General features: G+C 40.2%; 1 protein-coding gene across 7 annotated transcripts in view; it reads right to left on the reverse strand.

Moving 5' to 3' along the window:
* LOC112459823 (SLIT-ROBO Rho GTPase-activating protein 1-like) overlaps nucleotides 1-19,911 on the reverse strand; it is a 59,296-nt gene that overhangs the window by 7,573 nt on the left and 31,812 nt on the right. For 2 of the 7 annotated variants that reach the window (XM_025024157.1, XM_025024155.1), the window contains exons 2-9: nucleotides 16,900-17,263; nucleotides 10,049-10,232; nucleotides 7,556-7,721; nucleotides 6,796-7,023; nucleotides 2,236-2,364; nucleotides 1,634-1,855; nucleotides 1,089-1,364; nucleotides 63-658 (exon numbers count right to left, since the gene is read on the reverse strand). In XM_025024157.1, coding sequence (XP_024879925.1) covers nucleotides 63-658; nucleotides 1,089-1,364; nucleotides 1,634-1,855; nucleotides 2,236-2,364; nucleotides 6,796-7,023; nucleotides 7,556-7,721; nucleotides 10,049-10,232; nucleotides 16,900-16,945 — 1,847 coding nt within the window. In that variant the 5' untranslated portion in view covers nucleotides 16,946-17,263. Of the gene's footprint in view, nucleotides 1-62; nucleotides 659-1,088; nucleotides 1,365-1,633; nucleotides 1,856-2,235; nucleotides 2,365-6,795; nucleotides 7,024-7,555; nucleotides 7,722-10,048; nucleotides 10,233-16,899; nucleotides 17,584-17,835; nucleotides 19,242-19,911 lie in introns of those variants that run through there. The other 5 variants (XM_025024152.1, XM_025024153.1, XM_025024156.1 and 2 more) reach the window with 4 other exon arrangements.

Below are 19,911 nucleotides of genomic sequence, written 5' to 3' on the forward strand. Positions count from 1 at the left end.
AGACCAGGTTTTAAAAATCCGGCGAAATTTCATACACGAATTCTTTGCAGAGCAATACTCACTGATTGAGAAAAGCAAAAAGATATCGCATAACGATCACAGCCGGTCGCGGCAGACTCGCTATCATCTCCTTCATCTTGTTGACAAAGTCTTGCTTCGATTCAAGCTGCGCTAACTCCATCAGATGCTCGAAATAAATAATGGGAAAAAGGGGTTCGCGCAGTTCTCTTAGATAGAGTTTTAGCACCCCGGCGACGCTGTTGATATCCGAAGCGTCAGTGACATCCGCAAGTGGATCTTCGCCACGCTCGAACCACTCGCGGAAGTTGTTGATCTCCACCTGCGAGCCCGACACGCGAAAGATACCCTGATGGTGCAAGCCATATAGATTGATTACGCGGATGCAGCTCTTCATGATCAGTGGTATCTCCTGATTCGTACTCTCCAGGTACTCCTCGAGTGAACCGCCGAACAGCTTTGGCTGGCCGTTCATCTGCAAGCGACCGATCCGCTTGCGACGCGCTTGTTTCTGCTTCGTCGCGGAAATCGACGGATTCGGACTGGCGTTCGACCCATCCAGCAGACTCTGTCGGATGTACTCTTGTTTTGCATCTAACCTGGCTATTCTCGACGTGCCGAGAAGGTACTCCCTGAATTTCTACAAACATCAATGTGAAAGATAATGTAAGTTTTGTAAAATGCATTTTTTTACATCGAAGATAATTTTTATAATTAACGAAATTTACTTGAATATTTATTGTGTTAATGTAAATTTTTTTATTAACGTTAATAATCTTTTTATAAAAAAAAACGTAGAATCTGATTCTTCCAATCTTTAGATATAAATAAGACAAAAGAAATTGGATAATAATCATATAATATAAATGAAGGAAAAAAAACCATTTCTTCTCGGAAAAATAATCACTGAACGCAGATGTGCTTTTATCGGTTATTTTCTACTTGTCTCTTGCTCGCGTGCTTCCTCTATTCTTCGCAAGCTAATGTGACGATCAATAGTCGACCGCGCGATCATGTGTCTTTCGTTCGCAGCGGAGGAGAAGGAGATAGAACGCTCTCGTAAAACTTACCGTGAGGTAGAATTCTTCAGTCTCCTGTCTGTCAGCTCGCAACTTGATCTGCAACGTTTCCGGCGGCCTAGACGTAGGTACGGCGTTCTCACCGAAGTATCTCGAGCAATCGTAATCCTTGGCGGTCAACATCTCGAGCAGACTCGCCTCCGCCGTCTCCAGAGTCTTCCACACCTCCTCCGATTCAGTTCGTAGCGACGTCACCCTCTGCTGTAGCTGCTGCAATCGTTGTTCCATCTCCGAATGCAGCATCTTTTGCAGTTCGGGTTCGGGCGTCTATCAGGAAAGAAATAGAGCAATGAATCGCAATTTTAGTAGTAACAATGACTACGAAGAAATTCCGATAAAAACCAGAACATTGTTCATAGTTTTCGAAAGTTATTCTCTTTTATTTTCATAGCTGTATTATTAACTGGGTTTTATTAAAATAAAATCATAAATAAATCATAAATAAAATTATCATAATTTATATTGCTGTTTAATTAAAAGACGATGAAGAAAGGCCGATAAGTTAACAAAGTTCGAAGTAATTCTCTCTCCCGTACCTCATCTCCACGCTGTCCTTGGAACTCAAACTTCTTGGGAATCATGAAGGCCGCGTGATGAGACTCCAGGAATCTCTGCTTATCCGCCCGAGAGTCGAGTGCACCGACGCACGCAGCTAATTGTTCGGCGCCAGATTGCAAGGAACGCTGCCTACCCTCCTCCGCGCTGCAGTGCATTAGCAATGCCCTTGCTATGCAATTGTGAAATCCAAAGTCCATGCACTGCGAGGGTAAAAGCAAATGTACACTCATTTTTTTATCTATCTTTTGCGCTATGAAATAAATTAGATTACATTAGGTAATAATTGCAGGTAGAAATTAAAAACAGTAAATTGTGTCTAACTTTTTCTTTGCGGTCTTTCAATCATCTTTACATTTTTACATTTATTTTATCTTTTCTTAACATCGTTGTTCTTCACCTTTTAATATTTCATTGAATTTTATAATAATTTATTAAATGACAGAATATAAATTCAATGTATATCGTAACGTTACAATGCAACGAATAAGTGTAACGATTACGGAGGCTGGTGAAAGCGCGGCCATTGGTCGCGGGGTCAATGGGGTGCACGTGCGAGCCCGAGTATGGATGAGCAACTTACGTCGATGAGATCGGACAGGTCGTCGACGAAATACTTGTGTATCGTCGTGTTTGAAGCCTCCAGGCACAGGATGTACTCGTTTCTCGCTTTGAGCGCCTTTAGTTTCGCCTCCTGGTACTTGCTCTTCCTCTGAAAAGGGGGATACGTCGGGTTAGAGACGATGTTGCGCCTTACCCTAAAGAAGCGGCCGAGCGGCGAGAAACTAAGACCCGCCTAATTAATCTTATTAATCGCCGGCGCCGACCAGCGTATTAATTGACCCCGTCGATTCCCGGGACGAGTTTCCTCGTCTCGCTTTTCTCCCCAAGGATTGTCTACATGTTATCGCTTTTCATATTATCACAATTAAGATCCTTGTTATACCGAATAAGTCACTTACATGGCTCTCGCGCGTTCTATGCTTTCAATAGTATTTAAATTATTAATGTAATGGCAATACAATTTTTTTCTTGAGAAATTTATTTAACAAAATTTTAATTAATGCAGTAAGATAGTAACTTAATTTTTCACAAATATATACTTTCGTAATAGCAGATATCTCGTAATTTCGTACAAAAACTCTCGATCCTTATATAAGTTTTATAAACAAAATTTGTGTTCTTTTAAAATGCGAGCGATGACATCAACTCCAACGATACTGCGACAATGACGAATCGGTCTCTTTTTTTTCCTAGTCGCTTGGCGCCTACACTCTTCTCTCACATCTCGGTATCCCTTTTGCTTCCAGGCCGTTTTAACCATCTGTCTTATCGCACTTATAACCGCGCTGCTCGAGGGGGACCGCTATTTATTTTTCCATCAAGTTGCATGTGCTCGGCAAAAAAGCCCGCTAGCAGGTCGGCCCTAAATCCTCGGTCGACGTCTGCTCGGATTGGAAAGAAGTGGGGAAAAAAAGGAAGGACGCGGAGAGAGATACGCGTTGTACGGATTTCCTAACGTCTCTCACGATTCACTCCGCAGAGTGGATGATATCCTCTCAGTTGTAAGCTGGAGAAACGCTTCGAGTCCCCGGGGACCTTTGACTCATGCCAACAAAACGGTGAAGCATATGGCCCTCGTAGAATGTATGGACGCGAACGCACATTTGTCACAGAATAAAAATATGGACGAGCAAATGCCCTTCTACTTTACTCAAATTTCTCGATCCCACTTACCAGATTTAAAAAAAAGACTTTGAAATTTTAAGTCTTCTCCGATCGTAAAATACCTATTTTTGAAGAATACCTTAAGAGTTTTAATGAGAAAACTTTAGATCTAAAGAATCTTAAAAGTTGTAAAAGTTCCGAGCAAAGGAGTACGAAATTAGTTTGCAAGAATTGATATAATTTCACGCTTGCAGTAATAGCTTCATGAGCGTTGCAAATTTATTAATTAGAATAATCAGATGATTGAATAATCGCGCGGAAAGTTTTTGAGAGTTTCCTTCTTCCGTCTCAATTTTAATTCCACGGTCGTTATTCGCACGGCAGTCCGGTCGCACTAATCCAACTCTAGAACGCACGAACGAGTTTTCGAAAGACCAGAAAGACGAGATTGCGCTCCGGATTCAAGACAATTATCCGTTCGATTCCGTGAATCGCAACGGCGCGCGAGATAGTTGACGATGGACAAAAAGCGGAACAATTGCTGGACTGATGACGCAGATGCCTAATTCGGACATCCTGCGATTGGCCTGGATATCGTCTAGCCGACGCACTGCCGTTCGCTCGCGTTTCCACCTGCCGCCGAACCTTTTCGTCGATCCGCATTTTATCGGCGATATTTTCGTGCGGCCGTCATTTCCGCCTGATAATGCACATGTAGTAGCGTGTAGCGCGAGGGATGTAAAATACCAACAATCGCGAGGCGAATCAAATCTTTATTGGCATGGAAAGCACACTGGCGTAATAATCTTCGTGTCGACAGCAACCGTAAATCACGCAGTACGCGATAACAGAGCTATTGAGAGGAAGGATACTTCGACAAGAACTACTTCAACGTTGTAATATTCGAAACTATACTTACGCCGAGCGGAAACATTTATTTCGGTGTAACTTTCAAAGTTAAAGTTTCTCAAAGCTGTCTTGCAGACTGTAGTACAGTCGCGGACTTCTCAAAGCCCTTACTTTGTCAATGTCTTAAAAGAGAACTGCAGAAGTCGTTAATTTTTATTATACAATTGTTTTAAAGACTAGTTATTCAGTTTTATACGTTTGCGCACCGACGAAGACGGATCCGACAGTTGATCTTAACGATGTCCTTATTGTTAAATTGTGACAGAGAAAATTAGTGGCGCGACTGTAGAGCTGTAATGAACGCTGAATTCCGCTGCGCTCGTGAAACGAAATTATTAAGACGCAGCAGACGGCACTCCAGCTGTCCTTTCAATTTCCTTTCAATCGCATCGACGAAGGCAAGACACGCGAACTTCCAGCTACGTTCCGCCACGCGAGATACCTCGCTTTAAAGGGGCGCGACGAACAAAGAACACTCGATCTCTCGATTTCCACTAGTTTTAAGGGGATGCTGGAGACAGGTCTGTTTTACCACGAAATTTTCAGACACACAAATCTTTTGATTGATTTCACCGAATTAAAAATTTTTTGTCCAGAATTAAAGTATGGACGATAACGAAGACGGCAGGCATCAATTGCGTATAAAAAACGAAAAAAAATTAGAAAATTACATTTTTATTTTTGATTCTGCGGTCGACTCATGACAACATTTGCTGCAGATAAAAGTTTTAGACTGTGTACGTATACAAAAACCTTGCAGCCGTCACGGAAATACAATAAAGAAGAATCCTGTGCTTGCAGAAATGAGCTGCGAGCTTTAGTATAAGATAAGAGAAAAGTATGTTAGAAAATTTCATATGCACATGTTACGCGTCTCCCCGATTTCAGTCAAAAACTCTGCGCTCTGTATGTATGTGTAAGAATCGGTGAGCACTTCTTTATCGACGCTGGTCGAGTTTGCTTGCGCTCTGTATGTATATGTAAGAATCGGTGAGCACTTCTTTATCGACGCTGATCGAGTTCGCCCGTGACTCCAGCATCCCCCATAGAGATATAAGAATAGAGTGCGCGAGCGAGCTGAAAAAGCGATATAGGAATAGAAAGAGAAAGCTGCGCAGAATAAAAAGAGAAAGCTGCGCATGGGCCCCTTCTGTCTTTGTTTCGCATGCACGCGTAGACAAAGACAGAAAGGGCCTATATGCAGCGTTCTTTTTCTATTCCTATATCGCAGCCTCTTACGTGCTAGCATATGACTGGCGCACTCTATTCTTATATCTCTATGGCATCCCCTTAAGCACCAGTTATTGACTTATAAAACTATAATCTCAATATTAACTTTATAATATATAAAATCAATAACCCACAATTATGTTTCGGTAAATTTATAACATAACATTCACAAGACCACCTCACACGTAAACTTATTTCGATTTTTAAGAACCAAATCTGATCTCTTTATGTAAAATATTCAAAATTATTTGAAAATTTTTTTGAGACGTTAAATTGTCAAAATTAAATAAGATTATCGATTGGAAAGAAATATCTTGATTAAAAGTTTCAACAACGTTGTTAAAAGTTTCATTCCTGACTTCCCGGAAGAACCGCGCAATTTCCCGGCATATTTACGAATCATCGCACAACGGGTAAACGTATCGAAGCATTTCCCGCTAATCGACGCGTTGCTTTGACTTCGCGAACAGCTGGTAGACGCGCAACGGCGAAAAAAACGCACGTTAAATCCGTGTGTTCATCATCGTGGAAAGATTTTGCCGCCGTATCGTCGCGATAAATCGCTGCGTCTTTGGTGTAAAATCACTGTCAGTCTTTCGCCAGAAGCGACGACCGTTCCGCCGCGTCAGATGCCAGCATCTTGTCAAAACGGCAAAGGGAGTGAAAAGGAAAGTCGCGGATGATCGTCGACGAGCAATCTCTCGACCGACCGTATCTCATAACACGTCGTCATATTGGTGCCAAAATCCGAAGGACGCGCGCAAAATCGCAATATGCCAGATTTATCCATGGCCAGGGTCGCTCTCGAAAAAGGCTCGAAAGAGGCTGAATAAATCGCGTGTGATCGAAGCAACGTCTCTATTCGTTATCGCGAATGTTATGAAAAATGTCAAATTACAGAAATTTAAATATTATGTTGTATCAAATACCGCTTGCGTGAAATTTTTATCTAGAATTGTCAGAGCGTTTGTCAAATTTTGTTGACCCTGCGATACAGATTTATCCAGATTTGAATCATCTTGATAAAGTTTTAATTTCGAGACTCACTATAAATGCGTGAGATATTGAGTATTAAAGATCTCTGTTAACAAAATACGATAAATGGAATCTAAAACGTGCTACGTACAATTTTCCTTCGCCACGCCAGGCCAGGTTGCAATTGTCAACACAATTTGACGCAGGTGAAACGATCAGGGAGAAGAGCTTAAACTTTCTTCTAGAAGCTCTCGCGAAGATCAAGCGCCGTCGAGCAGCTTTTTCAACGTCGTTACGAGTACTCTTGTCGTGTAGAAGCACTCGAGATCGACCTTCGATGTATTCTATTCTACAAACCTACCTTGTTGACTTCCTTTTCAATGAGCTTGTACTTCTTGCTGCGTGCGAGTTTCTCACGGCTGTCCGCGTTCGCCACTTCGAGCTTGTTGCGTTGCTGCTCAGCGACGCGAAGCTTCGTCTCCGCTTGCCTAGACTCGGCCTGGTAAGCCTGATAAGTCTTCATCGTCGTATGCAGCTCGTGTAATACCCGGAGTATCTCCTCGTGCGTCTCGTAGCCGATCTCGCGACACTGCAGCAAGAAACGCCGAAAAGATGTAATCGCGATTAAAAGGATGTAATATACAATGTCTCCGTAATATGAATTTAATTTTAATCAAATGCAATAGAGACGACATTTCTTCTTCCGGAAAAATTTGCGGTTGTACAATAGCGCGTACGTAAAGAAATTTATGAGATATAAATAAAAGCGCTATGTGAGAGGTTTACGAGAATCCAATTACAAAAATAAAAGTCAGGGCGCAATTATAAGAGAACGTGAGAAGCAATGTGTCGAGAAATTCGTCGTGATGGAATCAGCATTCGTGTTCATTTAACCAGCACCCGACGTGTATTGGCACTGCCATCAAGCTGTGGCGAAACATCGCGGCGGCGACGGCGACGGCGACGGCGAAGGCGGAATGGAGACATTCGAGGCAATTAATTGGACGAGACAATGGAACAGTCGAACTTCTCACGACACGGCGACGCGCGACGATGGCAATCGCGCGATCCCGACTAACTGCCTAACGGTACTGTTGTACCGCGTGGCGTACGACACTCACACGCTTGTAAATTCGCTGCACGTCCTCCATCACCTGATTGAGACGGCCCACGAGGTGGGTGCTGTAGACCTCGGACAGGGCGGCATGGTCCCTACTGAGGGACTTGGTCTCGTTTACGAGCTGCTGCCAGCAGGCGTAGCTGGAGAACAGAGGCCATTGTTCCCGCCTGCGGAAAACGATCGATAAAGACGATATTAAATCGGCGACGGATGTATGTTCCGCGCGCGTGTATATCGATGTAATTACACGGCAATTAAATCGGCCGCTAACGAGCCGATAAAGTGTCGCGCTCGCGTCGTCTTGCGGCTCGAACGACGTATCGTTCCGTCCTTACGTTTGCACACGTAATAGCGATCGTTCTGCTTGCTGGTTCATGCATATTGAGTGCGTTATATATACCCTTAGGTTGAAGATAAAATGGTATTTCTTTCATATGTTAAATAAGAAAGCTGCCTAAAATCTCTCTAGTTTTACAGATCAAAAATTTCTTTGATATTATAGATTGAGTGTCTAAAATTATTTTGATATCACAAACGAATCTCCAAAATCTGTTTGATATAAACGGCATGATGATCCTTCGATACAAGCACCTGAAAAATTATTTTATTATAAACGTTTACAAACGATATTTTTAAAACTGCAAGTGGGCCATTTAAAACGAGGTCGTCCGGTTATCGACCATAAAACCTACTTCACGGTAATTATATTTCTTGTGAAAGGGTAAACGAATGTGACGACGTAACCCCGGATGCGGCTTCGCAAAGAAGAGGAACTATCGATTCGTGATATCTCCCGGAGCGAAATGAGGGAAACGCGCAGGAGGGAAAGAGAGTGTGTCGACGTGATTGCGGATTACGTTTTACCCGTGTGTATCATGTGTACCAGTGTACCGCGAGAGAGGCGTCCCTTTTGTGAAACGCTGAATACGGCGCACAAAAGGGGCACCCCGCGTTCAGGGTTGAATGACGAGAAGGAACTGGGGCATGTTTCAAACGCGGGAACGATGCCGCCGGATGGCAGTGCACGCGCGTGTAGGACGCGGGAAAAATGCGAAGCCGTCCGCTTTTCCGTCATTCGTTCGTTCGTTCGTCCGTCCATCGCAAAAGTGGAACGCGGAAAATGTCAATCGCATCAATACTCTACGGAATAAATGCGAGAAATATAAATCGTCACGAGATATATGCAGCAGAATTCACAAGTCTACTAACAATGACGTTTATTTATTAATTATGTTGTGACCGATGTAATACGAACAATGAAATAGCTTTAAACTCTCTGTTATATATCGAAATAATTTTATATACCACCAAAATTTTCTTTAAAAGGGGAACACGAGACCTTTAATTAGAGCTTAATTTTCTTACAATGACAATGTAAAGAAAATTTGCAATATATGCAATTGCTTTCATATTATAGAATCTCCAAAATCATTATGTTATTATAAATTAAATATTAAAGATATAAACAGACTATAAAATATTATTTTAATTCTGTAAGTCAAATATCTAAAATAATTTTAATATTGCAAATAGTTTGTCAAATATTATCTGTTTATCCTAGTCGTGCTATTTCTCAAATATTGATTTCTATCTTCCCCAGACATTGACGATTTAATATTGACTCTTAAAAGAAAAATTCCTTGAAAGTATATATATATATATAATAAAATATTTAAGATCGTTGCTGATTTTAATGTAAAATCGCAGTTCTGTGATAAATATTTAAGGTATCTGGATCGAGCTCTGATCCAATTAATTATGCATTTCATGACCGAAATGTAATCATGCATGATCAAGGTCTACATCGACTACATCTCGAATATAATCTCGAATATAATGCATATTTAATCAAAATTTACGTAATGTAATTGCGAAACAATTCGCGTTGCGCAACGTGATGTAATGTAATAGTGCAAATGTAACGCTGTTATATAGACGCGTGTTATCGTTTCAATTGCGTCGTGCAACACGTAGTGCACGCGCCTGAATTACAATGAATTAATTAACGCATGTATCTTCATTAATCATTTAACGCTACAATCCACGCAGAATTATTTTCCCTTGTTTTCTCGCCATTTCGCTTTTTGTAAAATTATTCAGCTAACCAAATTTCTGCGTCGTTAATTTAGTTTTATCGTATTCCCGGTAAAAAAGTAAACACAAACATTTAAAACAAATGTGAGTCGTTTTAACTCTTTCGCTAAGCAGCTAATTTTCTTGTGATTAAAATATCAATTAAGTGAATAATAATTTAATAATAAAAGATTACTTTGATATGACGCAAATGCAAAATCGCGTAATCATCTGACGCATTTGCGATTATCTGCACTGTCTCTAAGATAATAAAATTGTATATCTTATTGTTAGCTACACTTTTCTATATGTTCTGATGTATATATTCTTCCTTTTCAATCTAAATGTTTTTTTTTATGAAAAATATAAAAAGATATATATATTAGAAATAGAATAAATAGACATGATATACTTATCGTACTTTTGTTTCTGCTCCTTATGCCTCAACTGTATGCTCCTGGCCATCTTATCGAGGGACTTGCTGTAATCTAGCTCCAGTTCCGCCCTTTTGCGGAAGAAATCCTGGAGCTCGGCCACGAGGGCGACTTGTGCTTCCATCCTCACGTCGAGGCATCTCAGCTGTTCGTTCAGCTGTAGCCGTATATCTGCAAGCAGAGAAAAGGGGGAAACCCCGTCAGTGCGTGTTCCGATCACGATCATGCGTTTCGGGTGTCTCAAGATACACGCGAAGACCTGTAAAAGTAATCCCCGGAAATTGGTCGCCGCTGAGCTCGCCAAGTCTTCTGGCAAATAAATTTTCATCTTCTCAAAGTCGAGACTCATATCAGTCTGTTGCTACCTCAAAGGTCATGAATTTCCGGAGGCTACGGGAAAAAGACTTCCGAGTTCTTTCAGGGTCTTCCGGATCGTTTTCGAAACCGATACCCAGGAATTCTCTCATCTCTATCGTAATGCTCGAAGGATCGAATACGGATTTAATAATAAATACTATTATGTATTGTAGATGTTGACTTATTGTTAGAAATTAATTGTATAATGAAGTTGTTTTGAGATATGGATTCGGTTTTTAATACCCTCACGTCGAAGTCGTTTTATTCCCTCGACGACGATAACAATGGCAAAGAGGCGGCTGCTGCGCGGAATAATAATGTCTCGGGAATGACGGATGTCGCGAGGAAGGACTTTGACACGATCGTGTCAGAGACTTCCGACTCTCTTTCTCTCTTTCTCCCCAGTAATCCGTATTCCGTTAATGTTATCCGCAAGACAATGACGAGGAGGAGGAACGACGTGACGTCTCGACTTTGCAAGACGACTAAGCTAAAAATAAACGATGTACGCGACACGAAACGATCTATCGTTTCGTAGACTTTGCCGAGACGAGGAGAGAGAGAGATGATCGCGCTCGCGCGCGCGTACTGCGTGATTTATTGTCGCGGCCGTATCTCGTTTCCGTTTCGAAACTTCCTTCGACTCCGATAATAAATGACGAGTGACCGCGGTCGAATACATTGTTCACGTAATCCATCGTCTATGCGAGTGAAAGCAATTTTCATTTCTCCGACATTCTTCATGCACTTATTGTTAGCGCACTCAGAACAAATTGAATCTCTCTCTATCGGAATGTCTAAAAAATCTTACAATTAGAAATCAGTTCCTTCAGAGTCTTTGATTTTTCCAGATAAAAAAACATCCAAAAATTCCAAGTCGTTTTAGTTTCCCTAAATAGTTTATGCTTTGTCTGTACGACTAAGGCTGCGGTCCACTTAACACTACAAAAAGGCTTCGAAGCCTCCCTTTCTCTTTTCTTTCAGTGAAGAAAGAAGGAGAAGAAGAACGCTTCAAAGCGTTTGTAGCATCAAATGGAATCCGCAGCCTAATTGAGAGATTGAATTTATTTCAATTCTCTCAAGTTTTCGGAGAAATAATTCAGACTATTACCATACCGCGCAAATCATTCAATCTAATTTATACTATTACACTTGACAGACGCTCCTAAAATGGAAATACCATTTCGCTGTATATCTGTCTTCGCGTAAGCGTCAATCAATCAACGTAATTGGACGATCGTCGGGATGAGGGAGCAGGAGCCAGAGTGCTGGACTGGTTTTAAGGCACTCTTTCTTTCATCGAACCGTGCAACGATTCGAACGAATCGTTAAAAGAAGAGAGAGAGAAAAAAAGCTCCGGCGATAAACGAGTATGAGCGGCGTACTTCGAATCGAAATGGGCGTTTCTGTCAGATCGAGAATATATGTATAATGGTCCCGATCCCGACGTCGATGCCGATGTCGCGTTTTCGGGAATATCGTTGGTTTCCCTGAAAAAAGAAAAACAGAGGAGCCTGGGAGAAACGTCATTCTCGGCCACATGTCAGTTCGTTCCACGTGTTACCAATTATCGGGAGTTCTAAACGGATCGGTTCATCGGCAGCTTAGCCTCGAAACTCACGAATGGACCTTTTATGAGAGACGGCGGCGGCCGACGATAAAATGTTAATTCCGGGAAATACCAAGCGCGGATGAAAAAGACCGCCGCGTTTTTTTGCCATGGCGACCCATGTCTTATAATCGTCACATGTGGCTAACTAGATCAAAAAGTAAGAAAATTTTATTTAAACTTTAACAAAAAAGAATATTCAAAAATCAATCTAAATTTATTTTTAAGTTTAATTAAAAGATTGATTTATTTTCTCTTCGTTTTCTATTAAATACATTCATCTGGTTTTTTATATAACGCAGAAAAACACTCCCAATTAAAAATTAAAATTATTTAGTTAATGTTATTTACGTATATGTAAAAAATTATGTATGGTAATAAAATTAATATTTGACAGCTAACAAATAAAAATTAAAAACATAATAATTCTGTATTCTGCTGAGTAATTTTCCATATTTGTGTCTTTGTTTTGCAAAATTTCACAAATTTATTTAACGAAGTTTTCCTAATTTTAACGGAACGCTGTAAATTAAAGATTCCGAAGAGTGAAGAAGATTGTCAAGAGACTCCAATCTTGACTGTCTCGTTTAAAGGAAGGATCGATACTGAAGAAGGAATACCTTCCGATAGTCTCCGCCTATTCTTATTTAAAATTTAACATTATACCACTGTTACCTGCATCGTTAGGTATATTTTATAAATTGTCTGCGAATAATTTTAATTATATATATATATAGATTTATACGACAAAAATAACTATACTTATGATAAAAAATAATAAAATAATTATACATTATTTTATATAAACTAATTTAATAATATAATAACATCATTATTATAAAGATGTACTAGTTTCATATTTATAATTAATTATTTCTCTTCTGTCTACTTTTTCTTATGTTTCGATCATTATTATTAATAATGGAAAATTTTCACTTCCTCTGATATCCCAAGAGAATAATGAGTTCAAACGAGGGTTTCCTTTCCAAGGGCGAGTTTCGATGCGCTCCCGGACGAAGGTCCTATCGATCTCCTTACTTCCGCGCGCGTGATTCATCCTTCTCGAAAGGACGCGGAGCGATCTTTGACCCCGAAACGCGGACGAGACGCAGACACGCAAACCGACACACGATGGGGGTAAATAAACGCATTTTCGAATGCACACAACGGGGGTTTCTATGTACAGGGTACCCTAGAATCATAGGACGGCTCTTTGCCTTTTGGTAGATTCAAAGTTTTTTTTTTCCGGAAAAGATCAAGCATCAAATTAATTAAAAAATAATTGACTGAAAACGAGGAAATCTTCTAGCGAATTGAGAATTCCCCTTTTTAGGAAAGAAAACAGATGGCAAAATTATATTTTGCAATTAATTTCGAGCAAACCTCAACGGGATTTAAATTCGGAGTTTATAAATTACAGAAGATGTATAGTAATTAAAAAAATGGAAAGTTACGATAAAATACAAATGTCGCTGTATATAGATTGGTCAAAGAAACTGCGGCCGAAAGAATTAACATTCGGCGTTTCTGAGACACCCTATATGCAGCACCCCCACTGAGTTAGTCATCTAACGAGCGAGAGGTCGATGTATGCCGCGCATCATCGTGGTCGGATGCATCAACTGACAAGCCGCTAACCAACGAGAGGGGTAACGACGGATCGCCCGAACGGTCGATGGCGTCGATCACAAAAGGAAGGGAAAGGGCATCGCGACGTTCCCGTCGTGTACTTTGAAGACGGAGAATTGTGGCTTACTATGACCAACTAGACCGCGATAGGAGCACTATTAGCGAAATAGGCTGTACGGTGCAGCAGGCCGTTCGTTCCCCTTCAATCCCGGCCTGATCTTTCCTCCTCGAATGATCGATTATGACTACATTATCAGTTGTGATTAGTATACGGAATGTCCGACAACACGGAACCTTAATTCTAAATAATAACTTCGGCAATCACATTAATGTAACACATTAGTATATTCACATTTATATTGCAATCATACAAATATAGATTAATATTAGTATCAATGTTGTTAAAATTAATTTTAATCGATATCGCAAAAAACGGAAAGTTATAAACATCGAAGCAGTTATTTAAATTTCTATTTTTCTATTCTTTTGATTACACGAATCTACAACGCGTGATTATCGCATGTAAACAAATAGAAAAATTTTAATTCATAATTCAAATAAAAATGTGTAAAATAAGCATACAAAAAGGTAGTTTTACAAAATAAATTTACAAAAATAATTTTCCAAATGAGAGATATTGGGCTCTTCAGTCATCAGTGTTAGATTTTCGAATTAATCACGAAAACGCGTGTAACGCGTCTTTTATCATGTTTAACAAACTTTGTAAAGTCGGTGATGTGAGGCGCGAAAACTTCGAGAATATCGTCGAAGACGAGAGGAGAATCTCGCACAAAAACGTGTCTATGCTTAAAGAGAAAGAGAGAAAAAGGGAGGCAAGGAGGAAAGAAAGACAGTCGAGAAAGCAGCTGCGCCTAAAAACCACCCACGACAAAGCGCGAACCGGTTGAAGCGCAGCATATTGCACCCCCGCCGCGACCAGAAATACATGTGTGCGTGTGCAACGTTTATCAAGAGAGAGAAAGAGACAGAGGGGGGAGGGAGAAGCGAGGTCGAGTCTTTGGGACGATCCTAAAATACATTCAACCACCATTTTATTCTCGAAGACGCCGCGAAGAAACAAGTTTCTTCGCCTTACACACGGTCGGCCTTCGATCGAACAGATTGTTCGAAGAATGGATAATATATCCGAGAGATAAAAAGTAGCGTAATCAATATCGATTACAACAGCTAAGAAATACATAGATGCACGTGTATATAAAATCTTTTAATAACGTAATATTGTAAAGTATAATAAATAAACTATAAATTAAAAAGGTAATATGTAAGATGTATTTATTATCATATTTATTAAAGTTAGTAGTCGCGCAATAAATTATCTTGACTATAAGAATTTATTTTTAAGATTAATGATCTATAATAGTTATCATCTGTCAGTGTTGATTATGACTTAAATATCAGCAACTTTTATTTTAACGTTCCACATTATAGATCACTAACTGTTTACTTTGACATTTCGTCGCGTTTGATTTTGTGCCGATTGAAATTTTTATCGTTACTTATTAAAGTGGACGCCAATCGAGTAAAAACGGAGAAATTTCTAAGAAACCTGAATTCAATATCGCTTTTACTTACGCGAGTTTTTGCCTGGTAGACACGCGACTGCAGCTCGTCAAAATGATACGCTAGTCGGATCGCATGACGTGCGCGACTCGTACACAAGCAAACCGTAATTTTTTCGCGATCTCATGCATGTACATTGCACATACCGCGCGTGATAAGTGAGGGGCGAACGGCATCGTCAAGGTTGACTCCAGGTGTGCCGCACATAACAGAATCTCTCGCGATGGCATGGCATGGCGCAGCGAGGGAGCGGCGCGGCGCGTCGCGACGAACGCCGGTAATCTCGAGTCGCGATTTGCGAGTTGCGATTTAATAATTGCCTCATCGTCGCGCGAGGACCCGTTACAGAGCGGTGCATACGGTACACACGTGCGAGGAAACATAACTGTACGATGTATATCGGGCAGCTGGACGCGATCCTTCCTACAATGTTACGGCTATCGGGCGAATCTCCTCGCGATGCATCACGAAAGTGACTTGCGCCGTTACTTATCGCACGAAACGCGAGTATATCGCTGTCAAACGCCTTCTCATCTTTCCTATATTTAATTATGATATCGATAGATACATGGTTGTTTCTGTAATATGCATTTTTCGACTTAACGTAGACTTGATTTAGTGTAATATATTTTCTATTTTGGATCTATGTGTGTCAAAAAAGAAAGACAAATGTAGCGTAAAGTTTTAACTAAAGAATGTATTCCCGTAATTTAATTGTAGACTAATTTATAATATTTATTTCCTAAAATAATGAAGAATTTAAAGCACAAATCTAGTTTACATAAAGATTTTTAATAGAACTTTATTTAATTTTGTATTTTTTTTCCATCTTGGAAAGTTTACTTCGCTAGCACGTTCGGTGTTACACATGCTACAAAGTAGATAGAATCTAAAATGTAGTCAATATGCAAATTTCTCTCTCTCCCTCTCTTTCTTTCTCTCTACGCTCTCTCAAAATATTCGACATGACGAAGCATCGAAGATTCCCTGACTGCCTTCATCTACTTGAATATGTAACATTCGTCGATGCTTCGGCACGGACAGTTCTGTTTGTAAATATATACTTGCTTTCATTGCCGAACGTGTCGCGATAAATATCTGACATTAGTCATGCGTTTCATGTTGCCTTTGTTTCCAGAACACATATTTCCGTCGAGGCATGGTTTAAAAAATCGATAACATAATAAAACGGCAAGAAACTGACTTGTTAGAAAAAGGACAATTGCATTATTTATTCCGTTGTAAATAAAGTTAGCTCTGACAAATTATCACGCGCTTTCAAAATGTCTAAGTAATAGTAAAAATAACGAACAAAAACGTACTAGATTCTCGCCGGAGTAAGATGCCAAAGAATTTGATGGATAGGAAACATCGCGACAAGGAATACAATTCTACGATTCGCTGGACTCTCTATGAAATGGCCGGAAACGATTTATAGATACAAAGTACGAAACCTCGTGTTCTAAACCTTCATATTCACCGTCTTTCTTGATCCCGCCCCGTTCAACATCAGAACATCACAGTTGCAGAAGCCCTCTTATCAATCATTGGCGATTCCCCTTTCTTGTGAGCTACCCCCTATATTCACGCAGAGAGAGAGGACGAGGTCGACCCTCACATCTTCCTTACCGCCCACACACGCTCGCTGGATATTCCATTTACCTTTTGTCCAAGCCTCCCACTCGTGGCGTCCGGGCAGTTTGAACATTCTCCCTTCGCGTTATTTATTATCGGGCTAGAAGTCGGCACGCTTGTCGTTGTCGTCGTCGTCGTTGTAGTTCCTCGTTCACCCACGTTCACCAGTTCACTACTCGTGGACGTCACGACGACGACGGGGCTCCTCGTGTCACTGTCTCTCGCGCGTGCACACGCGCCGCGACGCGCACGCTAAGCACGCACATGCACTCACACACGTATACCCTTCTGCGATGTATTGCTCGTGACCGCCCGGTATATAGGTATATCACGCGAGCTTTTCCTCCGGAACGTACAGTGGCTTTCTAAACGTGCGACGATTAGCTCTCATCTGAAGAATACTTTAGGATGAATCTTAACACGCTTGTGCTGCGACTGATACGATGACGTCGATGACGGAATAAGGAAAGAGGCTTACGCGTAGTTATTGAACATATTACATTAATAAAAATGTTTGTTTTCAATGTGACAGCATAGTTATGTCATTAGAATGCGACACTTCAGATTCTTCACTTTGTCAGCGCGACTTAAGATTCCTTATTGTCCATTCTTTTGAGTCGCGATTCGTGGAATGCCCATTAGAAATCAATCCACTTCTTATTTACGATGTTATTAATCAAATTGGATTTGCCACACGTGTGTGTTGTATTCCTATTTATATTTTCTCTAAATATTTTTTTACAGTGTCTAATAATAATCATCAACCGCGTTACATAATTCCAAACTTATACATTCAGATTAGGGATTAAAAATATCTGAAAGCATTGATATACTCGACTTTTATAACATAAAAACTTTTAATAAAAGCTTTTACTTTTATAATATAAAAACATTGAACGGATCGATCTATATGGTTGCAATATTCTAGGTAAATCCGAATATACAACCGTGGATTGCACTGACCTTGTCAATTGATGCATACCGCGTGCGCGAGTGAGAATTAATAAATACACGGAAAGAAAGACAAATAATTTACAGTTAGCTCTGTCAATATAACACGAGATGTTCGTGCTCTCAAGAGAGCAAAGATGATCCACGCTGTTTTACGACTCCCGTTACTTCTCTCAAACCCCCGCGGGTCGCTCCGGAAGAAAGTCGATCAATTGGCGCAAACGAACGTTTCTTGGCAGACGGAGGAACTGGGACGTCGCTTTTGGAAAATCAAGTTTCTAGATCCCGTCGATCTCGATCCTGGATTTATCGCGATAATTAATCGTTTCCGAACATTGCTCCGCAAAAAATGAAATAAATGTAAGAAATGAGATGAATCTAGAAAACAAATTTATGCCAATATTTATATTTCTAATATATTTCGGAAATTAGATTAATAAACGAATGAAACAAATATTTCATGTAAAATATCAGGGAATAAAAGATCAGGGAAAGCAGAGACGCTTATGACAGAATGTTTTTTTTGTTACACAAGTCGTGATAGGTCGATAGATAAATTCGACGCCTGTCGAATATTTCGTTTGAAAAAGAGAGGGGAAGTGCTTGTAATCCGATCCGTTGGTTCAACGGAACGAACGAGAGTGGCTTCGATAAAACGATCGCGGTAATATCGAGTGGCCGAGTGAGAGAGACCGCCATTTATCGTTTATGTCCGGTGAAAGAACTCTGTTGATACAACGCGCTATAGTTCCGCTTAAGTGATTGTTATCGGGGTTTAACACACGTCGTTCGTATATATCTGGTCCGAAGAGGCACGTCGTGCAAGCTGCACTCGATAATGTCGCGCAACTATTTTTATCATCGCACTCCTTCGCTTCGCACACACCTAATCGACCCCGTATAATCAGTTAGATCACTCCAGTTACGTGATTGAATATTTATGAGAGCGCGCGGCGACACGATTGCCCGGTGAATTGATAATTTAAAGACTAAAACGATGCGTGTGAACTTTCGAACGGCCGGTCATAGATTCTGAATACTATCGTCTTTATAGCCTATTATTATCGGCTAAAATGAATTCAATGGCCGAGTTACGACGGTCGTAAAATCATTTGGAAGACCTACTGACCGAGCACCCCGCAATCGATCGCGAGGATGAAAAATTCAACGATAAAAAGTAAATTTTATACGAATTTCGCAAAATTGCTATTTCATTCCTCCGATACGAAACGACGAGATTCAATTGGATGAGATTTACGTGATATGTTTAAAGAAATAAAAGAGGAAAAAATTTAGTATCCGTATATAGCACGATAGATTGATTTAAATCGTACGCTTGAACTATATTCGCCAATATTTAAACCGATCGACGTTTAACAAATAATTATCTTATTTGTATCGAAATTTTTGGAAAAACTGCATTAAAAGAAAAAAAATACAGATTTGAATCAAACAAAATTAAAAATATATCTTTAAGAAACCACATATATGTACATCTTAAATTAAATTTTGTTTCAAGTATTAATAATTATATACAGTACATCGTACTGCGAATAGAATACACCTAATTCAGGTACAAGGATAATAAACACATTTTTTTCGTCCAGGTTTTCACGTAGTTGTCGATCGGAGCTGCGAATTGTTCGGCCGCTCGAGCGAGCAAGCGAGCGAGTGAAGGCAGGAAGAGGGAATAATTTCGCATTCCGACGGGAAGGGCGACACGCCTTCTACCCATTATTTGATTACATCGCGCATCGCATTCTCGACATCCGTTAATTACTCCCAACGCTAAAAATCAGAACCGGACAATGCATCAATATCTGATCGATGAGACCGCCGTTTGCTCAATCAATTCCCTTCGCTATTTTGGCTTCGCTTACATTATACCGCATAAAAAAAAAAAAAAAAAATTCTTCGGACTTTGATGTCGGACAAATTATTCAGGACAAAAGAATAGTTCTGTGTCTTCAAGGTAAAGCCAATTAAGACACGTGATGGTAAAATCGGTCGGCCTCGTGCTTCTCAACGAACATCTTCATCTGTCGAGAGGATGTAATAGCTAATCGGCACAGCAGAGTTATGAAATCA

The sequence above is a fragment of the Temnothorax curvispinosus genome, unplaced genomic scaffold (genome assembly GCF_003070985.1).
Source record: "Temnothorax curvispinosus isolate PA1 unplaced genomic scaffold, ASM307098v1 QBEX01010159.1, whole genome shotgun sequence".
Classification (NCBI taxonomy): domain Eukaryota; kingdom Metazoa; phylum Arthropoda; class Insecta; order Hymenoptera; family Formicidae; genus Temnothorax; species Temnothorax curvispinosus.